This window comes from Hyla sarda, chromosome 6 (genome assembly GCF_029499605.1).
Source record: "Hyla sarda isolate aHylSar1 chromosome 6, aHylSar1.hap1, whole genome shotgun sequence".
Lineage (NCBI taxonomy): Eukaryota > Metazoa > Chordata > Amphibia > Anura > Hylidae > Hyla > Hyla sarda.
The window spans coordinates 36746769-36771998 of record NC_079194.1 but is presented as its reverse complement, the minus strand read 5'-3'; the positions used below and the strand labels follow the sequence as shown (position 1 = coordinate 36771998).

At 37.3% G+C, this 25230-nt stretch overlaps 1 protein-coding gene across 6 annotated transcripts in view; it reads left to right on the top strand.

Moving 5' to 3' along the window:
- The window catches only part of LOC130275484 (complement factor H-like), a 162024-nt gene that overhangs the window by 88994 nt on the left and 47800 nt on the right, over positions 1 to 25230 (top strand). For all 6 annotated transcript variants that reach the window (XM_056523521.1, XM_056523522.1, XM_056523523.1 and 3 more), the window contains one exon: positions 18905 to 19087. In XM_056523521.1, coding sequence (XP_056379496.1) covers positions 18905 to 19087 — 183 coding nt within the window. The remainder of the gene's footprint in view (positions 1 to 18904; positions 19088 to 25230) is intronic.

The window sequence follows — 25230 nt, the reverse complement described above, 5'->3', positions numbered from 1 at the left end:
CATACTGTACACTCACTTGTAGCATTATATTGTACATTCGCCCTTAGGATTCATGCTGTACACTTGCTTGTAGGATTCATGCTGCACTCACGCTTGAGCGTGTTTGTGGGGTGCCTGCTTGTAGCATTTACTCTATACACACACTTGTACATGCTTATAGTATTATGCTGTGTACATACTCGTAAGATTCATGCCGTACACACCTGTAGGATTTTTTCTGCCGTACACACTGGTAAGATATGCTGTACACACGCTTGTTGGATTCTTACTTTACACACGTTAGGATTATGCAGTACATTCGCCGGTAGCATTTATATGGTACACTCGCTCGCATAATTCGCAAAGTTCATGCGGTACATACCATTGTAGCATCCATACCGTACACTTGCTCGTAGGTTTATGTGGTATACACGCTTGTACACGCTTGCAGGGTTCATACTACACACGCTCTTGTAGGTGTCATGTTGTACACACTCATAGGAATCATACTATGTACACGCTCATACGAGTTACACTGTACGCACGTTCATAGTATTACATGGTCCCCACACTCGTAGGATCACTACTGAACATGCACTCATAAGGATTGTGCTACACACCCGCTCGCAGGACTTGTATCACGCATGTTTGTAGGGTTATATTACATGGGTGCACGCGGGTATCAGGCTGCGCGTGCACTCGTGGCATGTCTTCTGTACATGCGCTTGCGCTATTTGTGAAGTTCGCACGCCCGCAGTTTTTGTGCAGGGCACATGCTCATACAGCACATGGGGTGTGGCCCCGTACGCAGGTATGTGGTCGTATTAGTTACTATTTGCCGGCATATTCTCTGCCATCGGTCGTGGTTAACTACAGGTGGTACAACTTCGCTGGTGGTGTATACACGTATATGGTTGGCCCGAGTATAGGTTCATCAAGTTGGTGGTACAGCCATGCATAGCGGTTCACGACAGTTTCACACGTAATCGTTCTGCACGCATCTTTATATAGGCAGGGAGATACATGGCAGTTGTCGTTGCTGACACGTCTTCAGAACGACAACTACACGACGCACAGGCGGTGCTTACCCATTAAACCGTTGCAGACGGGGTATGTTGCATTATCGTTGTTACTGACATGCCTTCTGAACGACATTGACATTACGCATAGGTGGTGTTTACCTGTTAAGCCTGCCACGTTGCAGAAAGGGTACATTGCATTACTGTTGTTGCTGACACACCTTCAGCACAACAATAATATGACACATAGGTGGTGTATACCCATTATGCCTGCCTCGTCTGCAGGGGGGATACATTACAGTTGTTGTTACTGACACGTCTCCAGAGCAACGACATTATGACACATAGGTGGCGTATACCTGTTATGCCTGCCACGTCTGCAGGAGGGGTACGTCGCATAATTGTTGTTACTGACACGCCTTCAGAACAGCAATAACACCACACATAGGTGATGTATACCCATCATGCCTGCCACGCCTGCAGCGGGGTACGTCGCATAATTGTTGTTACTGACACGCCTTCAGAACAGCAATAACACCACACATAGGTGATGTATACCCATCATACCTGCCACGTCAGCAGGGGGATACATTGCATATTTGTTGTTGTTGCTGACACTACTTCAGAGCAACAACATCACGACACATAAGTGGCGTATACCCTTCATGCCTGCCACGCCTGCAGGAGGGGTACGTCGCATAATTGTTGTTACTGACACGCCTTCAGAACAGCAATAACACCACACATAGGTGATGTATACCCCTCATGCCTGCCACGCCTGCAGCGGGGTACGTCGCATAATTGTTGTTACTGACACGCCTTCAGAACAGCAATAACACCACACATAGGTGATGTATACCCATCATGCCTGCCACGCCTGCAGGGGGGTACGTTGCACGGTTGTTACTGACACGCCTTCAAAGCAACAGCGTTATGACACATGCGAGGTGATATACTCATTATTCCTCACACATATAAAAAAATATATATATAGAATAAGATTAAATAAGTATAAATAGGTGTGTGTATATTTATGTATATATATATGTATATAAGTAGAGAGAGTGCCTCACATTAGCACTTTCTAGTTATTGTACTATGGGGTAGACACCGCATGTATAAATCCAGGTGTTGCTTCATATGTCAGTATTTCATGTAGTTGTATAGTGGTACTAGGCACATGTGTGGATTAGTCGTTCTGTGCATCTGGTCATCTAGGTTGTTCAGTATATACGCTCACCTATGCAGTTCGTTCCAGCCACACGTTCATAGTTTGTTCGGTACATACGCTCAAAGTTTATACATACACTCATGTTGTTGATCTAGACCAGTCACGTCTACAGGTTAGTCTGGTTACAACTTTAAAAGACTTAACGCAGCGACAATGTCTTTGTATACATTGTATTCTTTCAGCAATCGGGTTATGCTACAGGGATAGCATGATGTTTCCATTGTCAATTGCCACGTCTTTAGGTATGTCATGGTCACGACCTGTTTTGTTCAGGGCGACGGTCATTCGGTTAGTTACAGATTAGTTGGGTCTTTCACGTTTCGGCCTATCACGTCTATAGGTCAGTTCAGTTGCGGCCTTCAGGTCGGCGGTAACGTCATCGCATGTACATGTTTACTTAGCATCGGGGATATAGCTTGGTTCGGTGTGGTTGGTTTAGTTTGTCTTGGCCTAGATTGACGATGATAGTAGTCACATGTTTGGTGTGTCTCATTATCATGTTGCTGCACTAGGGGTCGCTTTGCCGACATAGGTTTAGTTGGTGTTTACGTAGTCTTTGTGTATACACATGTTAGCACTCGGAGTTGTACATTCGGGCATAGGGCTATTCTCAGTCGAGGCTTTTCACGCCCTCAGCTCACAGCGTATTTCCAACACGTAGCCGAGAATACTTATGGGATATTCATTGATACCTAGTGGATGTCTCACATGCCATTTCATTCTATTCGCATTCATCAGGTTTTGCCATTCTTCCTTGCATCCAGCATAGTACTATCGAAATATTTCTGTCAGGTGTCCAACATAACATCGCGTGGTTCCTCTGACAGGGCACCATTGTTTGCATTCCATTCCACGCCATCAAATCTACCTTGGAGAGCGCATGAAAAGGGAGGTTGCGAACCCTCTAGCAGCCGTCAGCGCTAGCAGCTGACCTGGTTAGTTGGTTGACTGGTGCTTAGGTAGTTCCCCATCGGGACCATCAGGATGGCTCATAGTTAGAGGACGTGCTGGCTTTCAGTTGTCGTCATATCCAAGGTTAGGAGGATCACATGCAGAGGCATGGCCGTAGTTGCATGGCTTGTAGGGATTAAATAATCACAGGTTGAGAAGAGACGGCTATGCTTTCGAGACGTTGGTTTGTAAATGTACTTTCATGCAATTATAGGGTTTTGCCCTCTTTTCCCCCAGGCATATTCTATACGCAGCAGTTATGGCACACCTCAGACTGCTTGGTTAGTTAGGGGTTGGTATTCAGCAGTAGTAGGGTAGGTGGGTACGGTTCTCGGGCAGAGGCGACGACCACAAGTTTTAAGGCCTGCGCAGCTGGCCTGTATTTGTGGGAGGAGCCGGCTGCCTTTAAGAACTCACGGCCGCCTCACGTCCAGCCGCCGTGGGTTCTTCAGTCCCACCCACCTTCCCCTAATTTCCGTTTACTCAGTTACAGGGTATGCCCTCTTTTCCCCCAGGCATATTCTATACTCAGCAGTTATGGCACACCTCAGACTGCTTGTTTAGTTAGGGGTTGGTATTCAGCAGTAGTAGGGTAGGTAGGTACGGTTCTCGGGCAGAGGCGACGACCACAAAGTTATAAATACACTATATCCATTTATTATACATTCCTATATAGGTATGAATACACTGTATCCATCTATTATACATTCCTATATAGTTATAAATACACTGTATCCATTTATTATACATTCCTATATAGTTATAAATACACTGTATCCATTTATTATACATTCCTATATAGTTATAAATAAACTGTATCCATTTATTATACATTCCTATATAGTTATAAATACACTGTGTCCATTTATTATACATTCCTATATAGTTATATATACACTGTATCCATTTATTATACATTCCTATATAGGTATGAATACACTGTATCCATCTATTATACATTCCTATATAGTTATAAATACACTGTATCCATTTATTATACATTCCTATATAGTTATAAATACACTGTATCCATTTATTATACATTCCTATATAGTTATAAATAAACTGTATCCATTTATTATATATTCCTATATAGTTATAAATACACTGTATCCATTTATTATACATTCCTATATAGTTATAAATACATTATATCCATTTATTATACATTCCTATATAGTTATAAATACACTATATCCATTTATTATACATTCCTATATAGTTATAAATACACTATATCCATTCATTATACCTTCCTATATAGTTATATATACACTGTATCCATATTATACATTCCTATATAGTTATATATACACTGTATCCATTTATTATATATTCCTATATAGTTATAAATACACTATATCCATTTATTATACATTCCTATATAGTTATAAATACACTGTATCCATTTATTATACATTCCTATATAGTTATAAATACACTATATCCATTTATTATACATTCCTATATAGTTATAAATACACTATATCCATTTATTATACATTCCTATATAGTTATAAATACACTATAACCATTTATTATACATTCCTATATAGTTATAAATACACTGTGTCCATTTATTATACATTCCTATATAGTTATAAATACACTGTATCCATTTATTATACATTCCTATATAGTTATAAATACACTGTGTCCATTTATTATACATTCTTATATAGATATAAATATACTGTATCCATTTATTATACATTCCTATATAGATATAAATATACTGTATCCATATTATACATTCCTATATAGTTATAAATATACTGTATCCATATTATACATTCCTATATAGTTATAAATATACTGTATCCATTTATTATACATTCCTATATAGTTATAAATACACTGTATCCATATTATACATTTCTATATAGTTATAAATACACTACATCCATTTATTATACATTCCTATATAGTTATAAATACACTATATCCATTTATTATACATTCCTATATAGTTATAAATATACTATATCCATTTATTATACATTCCTATATAGTTATAAATATACTATATCCATTTATTATACATTCCTATATAGTTATAATACACTGTATCCATATTATACATTCCTATATAGTTATAAATACACTATATCCATTTATTATACATTCCTATATAGATATAAATACACTGTATCCATTTATTATACATTCCTATATAGTTATAAATACACTGTATCCATTTATTAAATTCCTATATAGTTATAAATACACTATATCCATTTATTATACATTCCTATATAGTTATAAATACACTGTATCCATATTATACATTCCTATATAGTTATAAATATACTGTATCCATATTATACATTCCTATATAGTTATAAATATACTGTATCCATTTATTATACATTCCTATATAGTTATAAATACACTGTATCCATATTATACATTCCTATATAGTTATAAATACACTATATCCATTTATTATACATTCCTATATAGTTATAAATACACTTTATCCATTTATTATACATTCCTATATAGTTATAAATACACTATATTCATTTATTATACATTCCTATATAGTTATAAATACACTATATCCATTTATTATACATTCCTATATAGTTATAAATACACTATATCCATTTATTATACATTCCTATATAGTTATAAATACACTATATCCATTTATTATACATTCCTATATAGTTATAAATACACTATATCCATTTATTATACATTCCTATATAGTTATAAATACACTATATCCATTTATTATACATTCCTATATAGATATAAATACACTGTATCCATTTATTATACATTCCTATATAGTTATAAATACACTGTATCCATTTATTATACATTCCTATATAGTTATAAATACACTGTGTCCATTTATTATACATTCTTATATAGTTATAAATACACTGTATCCATTTATTATACATTCCTATTTAGATATAAATACACTATATGCATTTATTATACATTCCTATATAGATATAAATATACTGTATCCATTTATTATACATTCCTATATAGTTATAAATACACTGTATCCATTTATTATACATTCCTATATAGTTAAATATACACTGTATCCATATTATACATTCCTATATAGTTATAAATACACTGTGTCCATTTATTATACATTCTTATATAGTTATAAATACACTATATCCATTTATTATACATTCCTATATAGATATAAATACACTGTATCCATTTATTATACATTCCTATATAGTTATAAATACACTGTATCCATTTATTATACATTCCTATATAGTTATAAATACACTGTATCCATTTATTATACATTCCTATATAGTTATAAATACACTGTATCCATTTATTATACATTCCTATATAGATATAAATATACTATATCCATATTATACATTCCTATATAGATATAAATATACTGTATCCATATTATACATTCCTATATAGTTATAAATATACTGTATCCATTCATTATACATTCCTATATAGTTATAAATACACTATATCCATTTATTATACATTCCTATATAGATATAAATACACTGTATCCATTTATTATACATTCCTATATAGTTATAAATATACTGTATCCATTTATTATACATTCCTATATAGTTATAAATATACTGGATCCATTTATTATACATTCCTATATAGTTATAAATATACTGTATCCATTTATTATACATTCCTATATAGTTATAAATATACTGTATCCATTTATTATACATTCCTATATAGTTATAAATACACTGTGTCCATTTATTATACATTCTTATATAGTTATAAATACACTATATCCATTTATTATACATTCCTATATAGATATAAATACACTGTATCCATTTATTATACATTCCTATATAGATATAAATACACTGTATCCATTTATTATACATTCCTATATAGTTATAAATACACTATATCCATTTATTATACATTCCTATATAGATATAAATACACTGTATCCATTTATTATACATTCCTATATAGATATAAATATACTGTATCCATATTATACATTCCTATATAGTTATAAATATACTGTATCCATTTATTATACATTCCTATATAGTTATAAATACACTGTGTCCATTTATTATACATTCCTATATAGTTATAAATGCACTGTATCCATTTATTATACATTCCTATATAGTTATAAATACACTGTATCCATTTATTATACATTCCTATATAGTTATAAATACACTGTATCCATTTATTATACATTCCTATATAGATATAAATATACTGTATCCATTTATTATACATTCCTATATAGATATAAATATACTGTATCCATATTATACATTCCTATATAGATATAAATATACTGTATCCATATTATACATTCCTATATAGTTATAAATATACTGTATCCATTTATTATACATTCCTATATAGTTATAAATACACTATATCCATTTATTATACATTCCTATATAGATATAAATACACTGTATCCATTTATTATACATTCCTATATAGTTATAAATACACTGTATCCATTTATTATACATTCCTATATAGTTATAAATACACTATATCCATTTATTATACATTCCTATATAGTTATAAATATACTGTATCCATTTATTATACATTCCTATATAGTTATAAATATACTGTATCCATTTATTATACATTCCTATATAGTTATAAATATACTGTATCCATTTATTATACATTTCTATATAGTTATAAATGGCTTGAGGATATACAAGACGTCTTTTCAGAAAAAGAAATAAGCTTCTGCAGCCAAACGACTTCTATTAAATCAGCTTTCAAAAATGTAACTAAATTATATAAGGATCAAGTAAGATCGAACTGGGAGATATATAGCCTAGAGAACTATTTAAAAAACAAAATAGTACCAAGAGGACTCCGGATCCCCCTCACACCGTCACCCCGTATTCAGACTCCACATATAAAAGAACGCTGGGAGAGGGAAGCAACACAGAGCTCCCTCAAACTAATGCAAATTTTACTGGAGGAAGAAAAACTTCAACTCGAAACAATAACAGCAAATTTAAATAAGACAATAGAACAAATAAATACATTCAAAAGTGATTCAACTTTTGTTAAGAAGGAACGATTTCTCGAGGAATATATATTAAAATTCGTAGCATATTTAAAAGAAAGGAAGCATTTACAGTTCAAAAGGGATTTGCAAGACTTCAAAAATAAACAAGAATATGAAATCATAAAAACAAACACTGCTCTGGAAACAGACATATCAATATCATCATCAGAATGCGAGGAAAGTGAAACAGAAAAAGGAGGAGCATACCAAAACTATAGGGGAAAGAGAGGAGGTGGAAGGGGATCAGGAAGAGGGAGACCGAGAGGCTCAAGAGGACATAGAGGTGGGGGGCATTTTTTAGAGAGAACACCAACTATGAACGATTATGTACTCAGGAGTACCAATTAGAGCATACACAGGTTGTAACATCACAAGTACCAGGTTATAATATACATCAAAAAGATAAACAATTGCAAATAATAAACCTCTCACAAAAATATTTAAATCAAGCAGAAATGAACCTTTTGACAAGGGGTTTGACATATGTCCCGACTGTAAAGTTCAGTTCCTTTTCATGGACGAGAGATGTCAACCTCTTTGCCAGAAAGATAAAATGGCGAAAATATTTCCACTTAAAAAATATAAAAGATGGGCAAACCCTAGGAGTAGACCAAGAAGATATGACACTATTTAGGGACCTAGAAACCCTTTCTCGAGAAAACAGTGAAAGGACAGAGGGAGAAGGCCCTTTCAGTAAACTAAGTAAAAAAAGCAAAAAACCACCCCCAATTGGTGACTACTCTAATATAGATATATTTGTGGAAATTGTGACTAGCGACCTAAAAAGGTTAGATCAAGAAAGAATGAGGGAACAGAATCTCACGAGAGGAGAGAGACAGGCTATGACTGCACTAGCTAAAGATTCCTCCCTGGTCATTAAACCCTCTGACAAAGGAGGAAACATAGTATTGATGACCAGGGAGGAATACAAAAGGATGTGTTTGGACATCCTGTCAGACAGGGAGTGCTATAGTAAACTAGAAAAAAGACCCTACATGGGAGTTTGCAGAAGAACTAGTGGCCATCTTGGATGAGGGAAGAAGTTGTAATTTGCTAAGTAACACGGAATATGAGTACATGAAGCCAAAAAATCCCAGAATGGCATGCTTTTACTCAGTACCAAAAATACACAAGGACCATCCCCCTTTAAGGGGGAGGCCCATTGTGTCGGGTATCGGCAACCTAACGGAAGGGGTGAGTCAGTATGTGGATTGCATACTACGCCCTTTCGTATACGCCCTACCATCATTTATTCGCGATACGACAGATGTATTGCAAAAATTGGAAGATCTAAGATTGGAGGAGGGATCAATACTAGCCTTCCTTGATGTAGAGGCGTTGTACTCCTCCATCCTCCATGAGAAGGGGTTGGAGGCAGTACAATATTTCCTAAGTACTAGAGGCACCCAATACACACCACATAACACACTGGTAGTGAAATTGTTGAGATTTGTCCTCACTAGGATTTATTTCCAATTTGGAGGGGAGTCCTTCCATCAAAGCCGAGGTACAGCGATGGGGAGCCCTTGCACCCCAGGTTCGCAAATCTGTACCTCGGCTGGTGGGAGGACCAACAGGTATTCAGTGAGGAGATGACGTCATGGACCAGCCATATAAGTCTATGGCTAAGGTTCATTGACGACATTCTCATAATCTGGTCGTCCACAAAAGAGAAATTTCTAAGGTTCGTAGAAACACTAAATAGAAACAACTTGGGGTTAAAATTTACCAGCTGTATAAGTGAGGATCATATTGTATTCTTGGATCTTAAAATATGGATTACACCCGATAATCACATACAAACTACAGTGTATAGAAAAGAGACAGCCATAAATTCCCTGCTCCAGTGGGATAGCTGCCATCCACGTCCACTGAAGCAGGGAATACCAATGGGACAATATCTCCGGATACGTAGGAACTGTTCCTCACTAGAAGACTTTGAACTCAAAGCTAGTGAGCTACGGGTAAGATTAAGGAGCAGGGGATACCCGAACAAAGTTCTGAAAAAAGCGTATCATAGAACACTAACATCAAACAGATCCCACCTACTGACCCCAAAAGTGAAACAGGACTCCAATGATGCAACAAGAATATTCGGAGTATTTGATGAAAAAGCGATAGAAGTACGGGAGATCTTAAATAAATACTGGGGAATATTGAGGATGGACAATACCCTGGAAAGTATAATCCCACAAACCCCACAAATAACATACAAACGTGGACAAAACCTAAAGGACAAACTTATAAGGAGCAACTTTGAACCTGAACAGAAGAGAGGATGGCTTACAGAAAACCAAAAGGGTCCTTCCCCTGCAGCAAATGCACAATGTGCCAATATGTGCACAAAAGCAGTGAGTTTAAAAGCAATGTAACAGGCAAATATAATAAAATGCAACAATTTGCAAATTGTGAAACGAAAGGCGTTGTATATCTCCTAACATGCTCGTGTCCAGTAAATTATGTTGGTAAAACGTTTAGAGCCCTAAAAAAAGGTTACAGGAGCATGTGGGAGATATAATCCATATGAGGGACACTCCAGTTGCAAATCACTTTGCACTCAAACATGAAAGTGATGTCAAAAGTTTAAAAGTGCAAGTGATAGACGTGATACCTCCCGCACCAAGAGGAGGAGACTGGGACGGGAGCTTATTACAGAGAGAGGCTTTCTGGACATATACACTGGAGACTGTAAAGCCGGGAGGACTAAATGATTTTGTATCATATGCCTGTTTTATCGAATAATAATAAAAATACAATTATTTGGTGACCTACTGCAAGAAAAAGGATAAATACCAATTACTATAGCTAGAAACAAACTATCCTAAGAAAGGTCAAAACAAGACAAGAATAATATAAGAAGAAATGAAGCAAACTATAGCACTACCATGATCTACGTTATAAGTATATAAGATAATATATGAAGTTTTCAATGAATGAATTGCTGTAAAAGAACTAATAGAAAAGACGGAATTCCCGGTGATAAAAGGGTTAAAATGAATGGAACGCAAGCCACTTACCTGTTTGATGGAGACCGGAGCTCAGAACGAAGGCTGGAAAGCATACCTGAGCGCATGGCTTACACTCCCCATCCGAAAACACCCAGGTGACCCAATCAGGTTCGGAAAAGATACTGAGGGGAAAAATCTGACATAGGGGATCATGATTGGACCTGAGGAAAACAAGTGATAATGGAGTAGGAGGAGTCATAGATATAAAAACACGGCGGGAAGTCATTTGAAGTACGGTCGTCATCAGTGCCGCATCTAAAAAGGATATGTAAGGAGTGAAACAAGCCGAAAAGAAGTCCCGGAAGAATCGCAAGTGGAAACGCGTCGGACCGGCAATTATCTACAAAGAAAGAAAAGAAACTCCCATCCGAGAGAAACAATCAGCATCAAACTACTTGAAAGCCGGAACAAAAGATAAGTGCAATGAGTGTAATGTGCAATATGGAATACGTGCAATAACTTAACAATTGGAAATATTCCGAATGTGCAATGTGTACAATGTGCAATACCCTATAGATTGTGATATACCATAAATAGGGAAACTGTTGTGTGCTGCTAATAACAGATGGACATTCTAGCTGATAAGGAGGCACACATATGAACTACCTCTGCTGAAAACAAAATGCACATAAAATACCTCTGTTGATAAAAAAAACGCACATAGAAAATGATACTGTTAAAATATATGGATATTCAAGTTGCTAAGGAGGCACAAACAGAAGATTGGTGTCACAAATGCACAAGTACAACCTCTGATGATAAAGTATGCACATAGAAAACGCACACTCAAAAACGCACTAAAAACGCACTGATGAGCACCTTGGCCTAGAGCAAATATATGGACTACAATGTGTGATATATCCTTATAGGTGCAATATTCGATGCAGCAATACAAGTAGTGACAATCACAGATTTTAAATTATTACCACGAGTGTTATGTGAAAATAATTAAGTACATTTTAAAAGGTTTCCTTTGTGCTATCCATTGTTCTATATAGTTATAAATACACTGTATCCATATTATACATTCCTATATAGTTATAAATACACTGTATCCATTCATTACACATTCCTATATAGTTATAAATACACTGTATCCATATTATACATTCCTATATAGTTATAAATACATTGTATCCATTTATTATACATTCCTATATATATATATATATATATATATATATATATATATATATACACTGTATCCATTTATCATACATTCCTATATAGTTATAAATACACTGTATCCATTTATTATACATTCCTATATAGGTATAAATACACTGTATCCATTTATTTATACATTCCTATATAGTTATATATACACTGTATCCATTTATTATATATTCCTATATAGTTATAAATACACTATATCCATTTATTATACATTCCTATATAGTTATAAATACACTGTATCAATTTATTATACATTCCTATATAGTTATAAATACACTGTATCCACTTATTATACATTCCTATATAGTTATAAATAAACTGTGTCCATTTATTATACATTCCTATATAGTTATAAATACACTGTATCCATTTATTATACATTCCTATATAGTTATAAATACACTGTATCCATTTATTATACATTCCTATATAGTTATAAATACACTATATCCATTTATTATACATTCCTATATAGATATAAATACACTGTATCCATTTATTATACATTCCTATATAGTTATAAATACACTGTATCCATTTATTATACATTCCTATATAGTTATAAATACACTGTATCCACTTATTATACATTCCTATATAGTTATAAATAAACTGTGTCCATTTATTATACATTCCTATATAGTTATAAATAAACTGTGTCCATTTATTATACATTCCTATATAGTTATAAATACAATGTATCCATATTATACATTCCTATATAGATATAAATACACTCTGTCCATTTACTATACATTCCTATATAGCTATAAATACAGCGTCCATCTATTGTACATTCCTATATGGTTAAAATACAATGTATCCATATTATACATTCCTATATAGGTATAAATACACTGTATCCATTTATTATACATTCCTATATAGATATAAATATACTGTATCAATTTATTATACATTCCTATATAGTTATAAATACACTGTGTCCATTTATTATACATTCCTATATAGTTATAAATACACTGTATCCATTTATTATACATTCCTATATAGTTATAAATACACTGTATCCATTTATTATACATTCCTATATAGTTATAAATACACTGTATCCATTTATTATACATTCCTATATAGTTATAAATACACTATATCCATTCATTATACCTTCCTATATAGTTATATATACACTGTATCCATATTATACATTCCTATATAGTTATAAATACACTAGACAACATTTATCATTGTCTTTAGACTGTTTTTTGTGTGTGGAAAAGGCGCAAAAAAGGCTCAAGCAGGGTTTATTTGCGGCTTTTGGTTTACACATTTCTGCTGATTTTGAGTTGCTGATTTTGGCAATACACATGATATAGAAGGGTTTTATGAACTGCGCCTTTTTGTGAAAAGGCTCAAAAAAGGTGCAAAGCCACTGAAAAGTCTCTAAACTACACCAACCCAGACATGGTGTAGCTTTTTGGTGGATGTGAAGAGAGAAATTTCCGAAAATGTGACCTGCTCAAAATTTATCGAATGCTCTGTAATTTGGCACTCCTACACATCACCAGCACGCAAAAAAGGTGTCGAAAAATGCTTCACTTACACCTACAATGATAAATGCTTCACTTACTCCTACAATGCTGGCCAGTGTACTTATAACTATATAGGAATGTATAATAAATGGATATCATGTATTTATAACTATATAGGAATGTATAATAAATGGATACCGTGTATTTATAAGTACACTGGCCGGCATTGATCATTGTAGGTGTAAGTGAAGCATTTATCATTGTAGTGTAAGTGAAGCATTTATCATTGTAGGTGTAAGTGAAGCATTTATCATTGTAGGTGTAAGTGAAGCATTTATCATTGTAGGTGTAAGTGAAGCATTTATCATTGTAGTGTAAGTGAAGCATTTATCATTGTAGGTGTAAGTGAAGCATTTATCATTGTAGTGTAAGTGAAGCATTTATCATTGTAGGTGTAAGTGAAGCATTTATCATGGTAGGTGTAAGTGAAGTATTTATCATTGTAGTGTAAGTGAAGCATTTATCATTGTATGTGTAAGTGAAGCATTTATCATTGTGGTGTAAGTGAAGCATTTATCATTGTAGTGTAAGTGAAGCATTTATCATTGTAGTGTAAGTGAAGCATTTCTCATTGTAGTGTAAGTGAAGCATTTATCATTGTAGGTGTAAGTGAAGCATTTATCATTGTAGGTGTAAGTGAAGCATTTATCATTGTAGGTGTAAGTGAAGCATTTATCATTGTAGGTGTAAGTGAAGCATTTATCATTGTAGTGTAAGTGAAGCATTTATCATTGTAGGTGTAAGTGAAGCATTTATCATTGTAGGTGTAAGTGAAGCATTTATCATTGTAGGTGTAAGTGAAGCATTTTTCGACACCTTTTTGTGTGTGCTATAATGTGTAGGAGCACCAAATTTATTAAATGGTCGCAGAGCATTTTATAACTTTTGTGCAGGTCACATTTTCTGAAATTTTACTCTTCACATACACCAAAAAGCTAAGCTAAGTCTGAGCTGGTGTAGTTTTAGAGACTTTTCAGTGGCTTTGCGCCTTTTTTGTGCCTTTTTATAAAAAGGTGCAGTTCATAAAACCATCCCATATCATGTGAATTGCCAAAATCTGTGGATTGCACCTCAAAATCAACAGAATGTGTAAAACAAAAGGCACAAAAAAGCACAGATAAAGCCTGCTTGTGCCTTTTTTGCGCCTTTTCTAGACACAAAAAAACTGTCCAAAGACAATGATAAATACCGACCACTGTGTCCATTTATCTATGCATTCCTATATAGTTTTACATGGACATTTTAGACATGTATGAAAGTGATTGACTTTTTGTTTAAATAAATATGAAGAGAAGCCTGAAATGAAGACAATTAGAATTCATGATGTATAATTTTAGGAAAGCAAAAAATAAGTAAAAATTATGCCAGCATCAATTATTATATTAATAAAGAGATTGTAAAAGTGGAAAAAATACTGTATACATTTATAATACATTCCTATATAGTTATTAATTAACTGTATACATTTATTATACATTTCTATATATAGATATAATTAAACTGTATACATTTATCCATACATTCCTTTATGGTTATAATTTACACTGCTCAAAAAAATAAAGGGAACACAAAATAAGACATCCTAGATCTGAATGAATGAACTAATCGTATGAAATACTTTCGTCTTTACATAGTTGAATGCGCTGACAACAAAATCACCCAATAATTATCAATGGAAATCAAATTTATTAACCCATGGAGGTCTGGATATGGAGTCACACTCAAAATCACAGTGGAAAACCCCACTACAGGCTGATCCAACTTTATGTAATGTCCTTAAAACAAGTCACAATGAGGCTCAGTAGTGTGTGTGGCCTCCACGTGCCCGTATGACCTCCCTACAACACCTGGGCATGATCCTGATGAGGTGGAGGATGGTCTCCTGAGGGATGTCCTCCCAGACCTGGACTAAAGCATCCACCAACTCCTGGACAGTCTGTGGTACAACGTGGTGTTGGTGGATGGAGCGAGACATGATGTCCCAGATGTGCTCAATCGGATTCAGGTCTGGGGAAAGGGCAGGCCAGTCCATAGCATCAATGCCGTCCTCTTGCAGGAACTGCTGACACACTCCAGCCACATGAGGTCTAGCATTGTCTTGCATTAGGAGGAACCCAGGGCCAACCGCACCAGCATATGGTCTCACAAGGGGTCTGAGAATCTCATCTCGGTACCTAATGGCAGTCAGGCTACCTCTGGCAAGCACATGGAGGGCCGTATGGCCCCCCAAAGAAATGACACCCTACTCCATTACTGACCAACCACCAAACCGGTCATGCTGGAGGATGTTGCAGGCAGCAGAATGTTCTCCACGGCATCTCCAGACTCTGTCAGGTCTGTCACATGTGCTTAGTGGGAACCTGCTTTCATCTGTGAAGAGCACAGGATGCCAGTGGCGAATTCGCCCATCTTGGTGTTCTCTGGCAAATGCCAAACGTCCTGCATGTCCACCTGTGGATGTCGGGCCCTCATACCACCCTCATGGAGTTTGTTTCTGACTGTTTGAGTAGACACATTTGTGGTCTGCTGGAGGTCATTTTGCAGGGCTCTGGCAGTCCTCCTCCTGCTCCTCATTGCACAAAGATGGAGGTAGCGGTCCTGCTGCTGGGTTGTTGCCCTCCTATGGCCTCCTCCACATCTCCTGATGTACTGGCCTGTCTCCTGGTAGCGCCTCCATGCTCTGGACACTACGCTGACAGAAACAGCAAACCTTCATGCCACAGCTCGCACTGAAGTGCCATCCTGGATGAGCTGCACTACCTGAGCCACTTGTGTGGGTTGTAGACTCCGCCTCATGCTACCACTATAGTGAAAGCACCGCCAACATCAACCAGGAAGCATAGGAACTGAGAAGTGGTCTGTGGTCACCACCTGCAGAACCACTCCTTTATTGGGGGTGTCTTGCTAATTGCCTATAATTTCCACCTGTTGTCTATACCATTTGCACATCAGCATGTGAAATTGATTGTCAATCAGTGTTCTTCCTGAGTGGACAATGTGATTTCACAGAAGTGTCATTGACTTGGAGTTACATTGTGTTGTATAAGTGTTCCCTTTATTTTTTTGAGCAGTGTATTCTATATAGTACAGAGACAATGAAGTAAAGCAGGACTGGAATTGCTCCCAACTCCATAAAATACACCTAGAAACAAAGAGCAAGGAGAATCTATTAGTCGTATTATTTATTGGGGGCAATGTGCTGGACTATAACATAGGCACTCTGCCTGGATTATCAATGTGTCTTTGACATTTAGGTGCCATAGTCTTTTCATATATGTAGGACTATAAATATAAATAGATGTTACTTATGACAGTTTCCACCTTATCTGCAGTTTATTCCATATATAGGTCCCAATATTACAATGTGATACAAGTTTGTACAGAAAATGACTATAATGTACAATGTTTCACAGAACTGTGGCCCCTCTAGTCAGCTGGAGTCAGATTCACGCCATTCTGCCTGGTAAAGCAGCGGCGCCTGCATACGCAGTGAACAGAGCCAGAAGCAGATAGCTCCATACATCGTGTATTGGGATTTTTTTTATAAATTACTTCTGTTAAAAAATCTTAAATTCTTCCAGTAATTATCAGCTGCTGTATGCTCCAGAGGAAGTTGTGTAGTTCTTTTTAGTCCGACCAAAGTGCTCTCTGCTGACACCTCTGTTCATGTCAGGAACTGTCCGGAGCAGGATAGGTTTGCTATGGGGATTTGTTCCAACTCTGGACAGTTCCAGACACAGACAGAGGTGTCAGTAGAGAGCACAGTGGTCAGACTGGAAAGAACTACACAACTTCCTCTGTAGTACACAGCAGCTGATAAGTACTGGAAGGATTAAGATTTTTATATAGAAGTAATTTACAAATCTGTTTAACCTTTTGACACCAGTAGATTTAAAGGGATACTTCGGCGCTAAGACTTCTTATCCCCTATCCTATCGCGGGGGTGATCTTGCATTCAGCACCCCGTTATAATCAGTCCCCGGAGCACGTTCGCTCCGGGTCTGATTACTGGTGATCACGGGGGCCGGAGCATTGTGAAGTCATGGTCCCGCCCCCGTGTGACGTCACGCTCTGCCCCCTCAATGCAAGCCTATGGGAGGGGGCGTGACAGCTGTCATTGAGGGGCTTGCATTGAGGGGGCGTAGAGTGACATCACACGGGGGCGGGGCCGTGACTTCACAATGCTCCGGCCCCCGTGATCACCAGTAATCAGACCCGGAGCGAATGTGCTCCAGGGACTGATTATAACGGGGTGCTGCATGCAAGATCACGGGGGTCCCCAGCGGCGGGACCCCCGTGATCAGGCATCTTATCCCCTATCCTTTGATAGGGGAAAAGATGTCTTAGCGCCAGAGTATCCCTTTAAGAAAAAAATTGCACTGGAGTACCCCTTTAAATAGGTGACCGATACAGTGCTAGATATCGGCAATCCACTAATCTTACTGATGATCTACCCTAAGGATACGCCATCAATAAAAACAATAACTAACAAACTCTGGAAAATTGAAGGATAGATCATTAATATTGTAGTCCCAGAAAACCTCTTTAATGGATTCAGGATCATACGGTATTGTGTACATCATATAGGATGGCCAGTAAAATGCAGTGCCAAAATCTGGTGAAGTTAGGCTACATTCACACTACTGATTGACTCCGGCAGTGTGAAGCCCAACATTTTACCATCGAGAAAAGCCGGAGAAAAAAATTGTGCTTGTACTGTCTCTTTCTCTGGCTTTTCTCTCCAAAAATAACTATATTATAAACTATAATGGGGACCATCGGGACCCTTTATTGCCCAATATGACCCGTCTAAATTTTGATTTTTGAGAGTTTGCAGGCCGTATTCTACGGGTCATACCAGCAGCGTGAAAGGGGCCTTACCAAGTTCTAATTTTACTGATTCTCTTTCCTTTTTTTTTTTCTAGCTAAATGTTCAAAACCACCAAGAAAAGAAAATACAATTTTTCTGGGTAACTGGGATAAGGAAACCTACCCACATGGTGACACAGTAACTTACAGCTGCCGCCCTGGATACATTATGAGTCGCAAAATTAAACTCATCTGTTTGGAAGGAAAATGGGAAAAGCTAGGGAATGGATACTGCATAAGTGAGTACAAAGACACAGACACAATGGTTGATTATAGTAAAGTGGATTTCATTATTATGCGATATTGTTTATTAATCATTTGTAATTTACATTCCAGAATAAAGCTCCTTTTCTGAATGCTGTGAAGCATTTCTATCGCTAGGGCAATGCCATAACATTATGATGGCAACATACAGACCCAAATCCTATTAGTTCTTTTCCTGCACAACAGCACTCCCAGAGTCGTGGAGCTGTATTGCAGTTCACTTCACAACGGGTGGACAAAAGTACTTCCATGCAAGCAAAAGTCCCGAAAGATCGTTGGGGACCCCAAAAGTCAAACTAACACCAGTCAGAAAGTTAAAGGGGTTCTCCGGCCCCAAGACATCTTATCTGGTACCAAAATATCCCACAGAAAACAACAACTCAACTTCAGCAGCTGATAATTATTGAAAGGATTAAGATTCTTTAATAGAAGTAATTTACAAATCTGTTTAACTTTCTGGAGCCAGTTGATATATAAAAAAAAGTTTTTTTTTCCTGGAATACCCCTTTAATATGACTATCACCATAAGACATGTAACTTACTAACATAATGTTGCCGCCTTGCCCCCTCCCATAGACTTGTATTGAGGGTGCTTGGCGAGATGTCGCGAGGGGCGTGGCCGTGACGTCATAAAAACTGGTATCATTAACCCCATTCCCTTATGCATACGTCCCAGATGCTGACATGTTACAGGCTTTCCGGGCATGCTGGGAGTTGGAATTTTTTTCAACAGCTGGAGGCACCCTGGTTGGAAAACACTGCTCTAGTGGCAGATTTGCTTCTCTCTGAATATTCATGGCTTATTCATATTGAAGAGGATTGTTATTAGTGTTGGGCGCGAATATTCGCAATGCAAATATTTATCTCGAATATCGCATATTGGCGAATTTGCGAATATTGCGAATATAGCACTAAATATTCGCAATTACGAATATTTGCATTTTTTTTCCACAGTACACATCACAGTGATCATCCCTCCCTGCTTCCAGCTTGTGGTGTAAACAAGGCTCCAATACTAGTTACTGTGTCAGACTGGCGGGCGCCCGAAAATTAGCATAAGCGAATGTTCGCATATGCGAATTTTCACGCATATTGATCCCTCCCTTCTTTTAGCTCTTTTATCAAGCGATATTGCACATGTGCATGCAAATTTTATAGTGCATAGTAAAAAAAAAAGGCTGCGAATATTGCGAATATGCAAATTTTGCGAATATATGACAAATATTCGTCCATATATTCGCAAAATATCACGAATTCGAATATGGCCTATGCCGCTCAACACTAATTGTTATAGATAAAAATAATATGGAAGTTCAGCTAAGGTTAAACCATCCTCTAAATATAACTCAAATGGTCTATTCACACGTACAGTATTCTGTACAGATTTTCTGCGCAGGATTTTCTGCTGCAGATTTCAATGTAAACTAAATGACTGATCACAGCTTTAAATCCTGCGCATCAAATCTGCGCAGAATACTGTACGTGTGAATAGACCCAAATACTGAAGGTGCATCTTCTGGTGAGGGAGTGGTACAATATGATGAAACCAACTTGTATTATTATAGGCAAGGCTGGATATCTTGTGTTGAGTAATTCCAGTCTCTGGAAAACAGAAAGAACCACAAGGGAATTAGTTGTTTAGAAGTAATAAGAAAAACGCAGCTGCCTTCTTCCACGAATACAGCACCACACATGCCATCAGGGTATGTGGGGTACTGCAGTTCAACCTAATTGAAATGAATGGGAATAAGTTGCAATACCACACACACACACTGTGTGGCACTGTTTTTGAAAAAAAAAAAAGTAGCCATGTTTTCATAATCCTGAACAACCTGAAACAATTTTTGTTTGGAGTTTAGTTTTTGGATTTTTTGGCCTCTCTTTTTTCCCCCTCTAAAATGCAGTTTTCGTGGGATTTTTCCCCAAAAAATAGTGTGCATTAGATTGAAAACAGAAAAATCATTTTTGTGAAAAAAAAAAAAAAAAAAAAAATAAATAAAATAAATAAATAAATAAAAAACAATACTGTATAACGACAAACTCTTGCATTTTTTTTGACCAATAAAAATGCCCATAAAATTTATAAACATACAAATGCCACAAAAACTGCATCAAGGAGGGGGGAGTTTTATTTGGAATTTCTTCCCATTCCAAAAAAAAAAAAGCCAAGCAAAACATAGAAATATAGAATGTGTCAGCAGATAATTTGGCCCATCTAGTCTGCCCAATAATCTGAATACTATGAATAGTCCCAGGCCCTATCTTATATGAAGGATAGCCTTATACCTATCTCTATCTTATATGGAGGATAGCCTTATACCTATCTCTATCTTATATGGAGGATAGCCTTATGCTTATCCCTATCTTATATGGAGGATAGCCTTATATCTCTCCCTATCTTATATGAAGGATAGCCTTATACCTATCCCTATCTTATATGAAGGATGGCCTTATACCTATCCCTATCTTATATGAAGGATAGCCTTATATCTATCCCTATCTTATATGAAGGATAGCCTTATGCTTATCCATATCTTATATGAAGGATAGCCTTATATCTATCCCTATCTTATATGGAGGATAACCTTATACCTATCCCTATTTTATATGAAGGATAGCCTTATACCTATCTCTATCTTATATGAAGGCTAGCCTTATACCTATCCCTATTTTATATGAAGGATAGCCTTATACCTATCTCTATCTTATATGAAGGATAGCCTTATACCTATCTCTATCTTATATGAAGGATAGCCTTATACCTATCCCTATCTTATATGAAGGATAGCCTTATACCTATCCCTATCTTATATGGAGGATAGCCTTATGCTTATCCCATGCATGTTTAAACTCCTTCACTGTATTTGCAGCGACCACTTCTACAGGAAGGCTATTCCATGCATCCACTACTCTCTCAGTAAAGTAATACTTCCTCATATTACTGCAGAAACCTTTGCCCCTCTAATTGAAAACTATGTCCTCTTGTGGTAGTTTTTCTTCTTTTAAATCTCCTCTCCTCCTTTACCGTGTTGATTCCCTTTATGTATATAAAAGTCTCTATCATATCCCCTCTGTCTCTTCTTTCTTCTATACTTGTTATGGTCCTTTAACCTTTCCTGGTAAGTTTTATCCTGCAATCTATGTACTAGTTTAGTATCTTCTCTGAACTCTCTCTAGAGTATCTATATCCTTCTGGAGATACGGCCTCCAGTACTGCGCACAATACTCCAATTGAGGTCTCACCAGTGTTCTGTACAGCGGCATGAGCACTTCTTTCTACTGCTTATACCTCTCCCTATACATCCAAGCATTCTGCTAGTGTTTCCTGCTGCTCTATTACATTGTCTTCCTACCTTTAAGTCTTCTGAAATAATTACTCCTAAATCCCTCTCCTCAGATACTGAGGTTAGGACTGTGTCAAATAATCTATATTCTGCCCGAGGGTTTTACGCCCCAGGTGCATTATCTTGCACTTATCCACATTAACCCCTTCAGGACGGAGCCCATTTTGGCCTTAAGGACCGGAGCGTTTTTTGCACATCTGACCACTGTCACTTTAAACATTAATAACTCTGGAATGCTTTTAGTTATCATTCTGATTCCAAGATTGTTTTTTCGTGACATATTCTACTTTAACATAGTGGTAAATTTTTGTCGATATTTGCATCCTTTCTTGGTGAAAAATCCGTAAATTTGATGAAAAATTTTAAAATTTTGCATTTTTCTAACTTTGAAGCTTTCTGCTTGTAAGGAAAATGGATATTACGAATACATTTTTTTCGGTTCACATATACAATATGTCTACTTTATGTTTGCATCATAAAATTGATGAGTTTTAACTTTTGGAAGACACCAGAGGGCTTCAACGGTCAGCAGCAATTTTCCGATTTTTCACAAAATTTTCAAACTCAGTATTTTTCAGGGACCAGTTCAGTTTTGAAGTGGATTTGAAGAGTCTTCATATTAGAAATACCCCATAAATGACCCCATTATAAAAACTACACCCCCCCCCCCAAAGTATTCAAAATGACATTCAGTAAGTGTTTTAACCCTTTAGGTGTTTCACACGAATAGCAGCAAAGTGAAGGAGAAAATTCACAATCTTCATTTTTTACACTTACATGTTCTTGTAGACCCAATTTTTGAATTTTTATTTGTAAATTTTTACTTGAATTTGTAGCCCAATTTCTCTAGAGTAAGCACATACCTCATATGTCTATGTAAAGTGTTCGGCAGGCGCAGTAGAGGGCTCAGAAGCGAAGGAGCGACAAGGGGATTTTGGAGAGTACGTTTTTCTGAAATGGTTTTTGGGGGGCATGTTGCATTTAGGAAGCCCTTTTGGTGCCAGAACAGCAAAAAAAAAACACATGGCATATCATTTTGGAAACTAGACCCCTCGGGGAACGTAACAAGGGGTTAAGTGAACCTTTATACCCCACAGGTGTTTCACGACTTTTGCATATGTAAAAAAAAAAAATATTTTTTTACCTAAAATGCTTGTTTTCCCAAAAATGTTACATTTTTAAAAAGGGTAAAAGCAGAAAATACCCCCCAACATTTGTAACACAATTTCTCCCGATTACCGCAATACCCCATATGTGGCCCTAAACTGTTGCCTTGAAATACGACAGGGCTCCAAAGTGAGAGCGCCATGCGCATTTGAGGCCTAAGTTAGGGACTGCATAGGGGTGGACATAGGGGAATTCTACGCCAGTGATTCCCAAACAGGGTGCCTCCAGCTGTTGCAAAACTCCCAGCATGCCTGGACAGTCAACGGCTGTCCGACAATACTGGGAGTTGTTTTGCAACAGCTGGAGGCTCCGTTCTGGAAACAGTGGCGTACCAGACGTTTTTCATTTTTATTGGGGAGGGGAGGGGGGCTGTGTAGGGGTATGTGTATACGTAGTGTTTTTTACTTTTTATTTTATTTTTTGTGGTAGTGTAGTGTAGTGTTTTTAGGGTACAGTCGCACAGGCGGGGGGTTCACAGTAGTTTCTCGCTGGCAGTTTGAGCTGCAGCAGAAAGTTTGCGGCAGCTCAAACTTGCAGCCAGATACTTACTGTAAGCCTCCGCCCATGTGAGTGTACCCTGTACGTTCACATTGGGGGAGACATCCAGCTGTTGCATAACTACAACTCCCAGCATGCCCGTTGGCTGTCGGTGACTGCTGAAAGTTGTAGTTTTGCAACAACTGTAGGCACACTGGTTATGTATCACTGAGTTTGTGACCTAACTCAGTGTTTCACAACCAGTGTGCCTCCAGCTGTTGCAAAACTACAACTCCCAGCATGTACGGTGCATGGTGTACGGTGACTGCTGAGAGTTGTAGTTTGCAACAGCTGGAGGCACACCGGTCGTGAAACACTGAGTTAGGTTAAAAAAAAAAAACTCTGAGTTTCACAACCAGTGTGCCTTCAGCTGTTGCAAAACTACAACTCTCAGCAGTCACCGACAGCCAACGGGCATGCTGGGAGTTGTAGTTATGCAACCAGCAAATGCACCACTACAACTCCCAGCATGCACTTTAGCTGTTTGTGCTGGGAGTTGTAGTTATACAACAGCTGAAGGTACACTTTTCCATAGAAAAAATGTGCCTCCAGCTGTTGCAAAACCATAAGTCCCAGCATGCCCATAAGGGAATGCTGGGAGTTGTGGTGGTCTGATTCCTGCTGTTGCATAACTAGAGCTCCCAGCATGCCCTTTTTGCATGCTGGGAGCTGTTGCTAAGCAACAGCAGGAGGCTGTCACTCACCTCCAACGATCCACGCCGGAGAGTCAGTCCCTCGTCGTCACCGCCGCCATCGCTCCTGGGGCCCCGATCCCAACATTGACGCCGGGGATCGGGGTCCCCAGCACCCAGGGTGCACGTCCCGCACCCGCTCACGTCCTCCGGAAGAGGGGCGGAGCGGGTGCGGGAGTGACACCCGCAGCAGGCGCCCTGATTGGTCAGCCGGTAATCCGGCCTACGAATCAGGGCGATTGTGCCACCAGTGCCACCTCACCCCTGCAGGCTCTGGCTGTTCGGGGCCGTCAGAGACAGCCCCGAACAGCCAGTAATTTCGGGTCACCGGGTCACTGGAGACCCGATTGACCCGGAATCGCCGCAGATCGCTTTTTA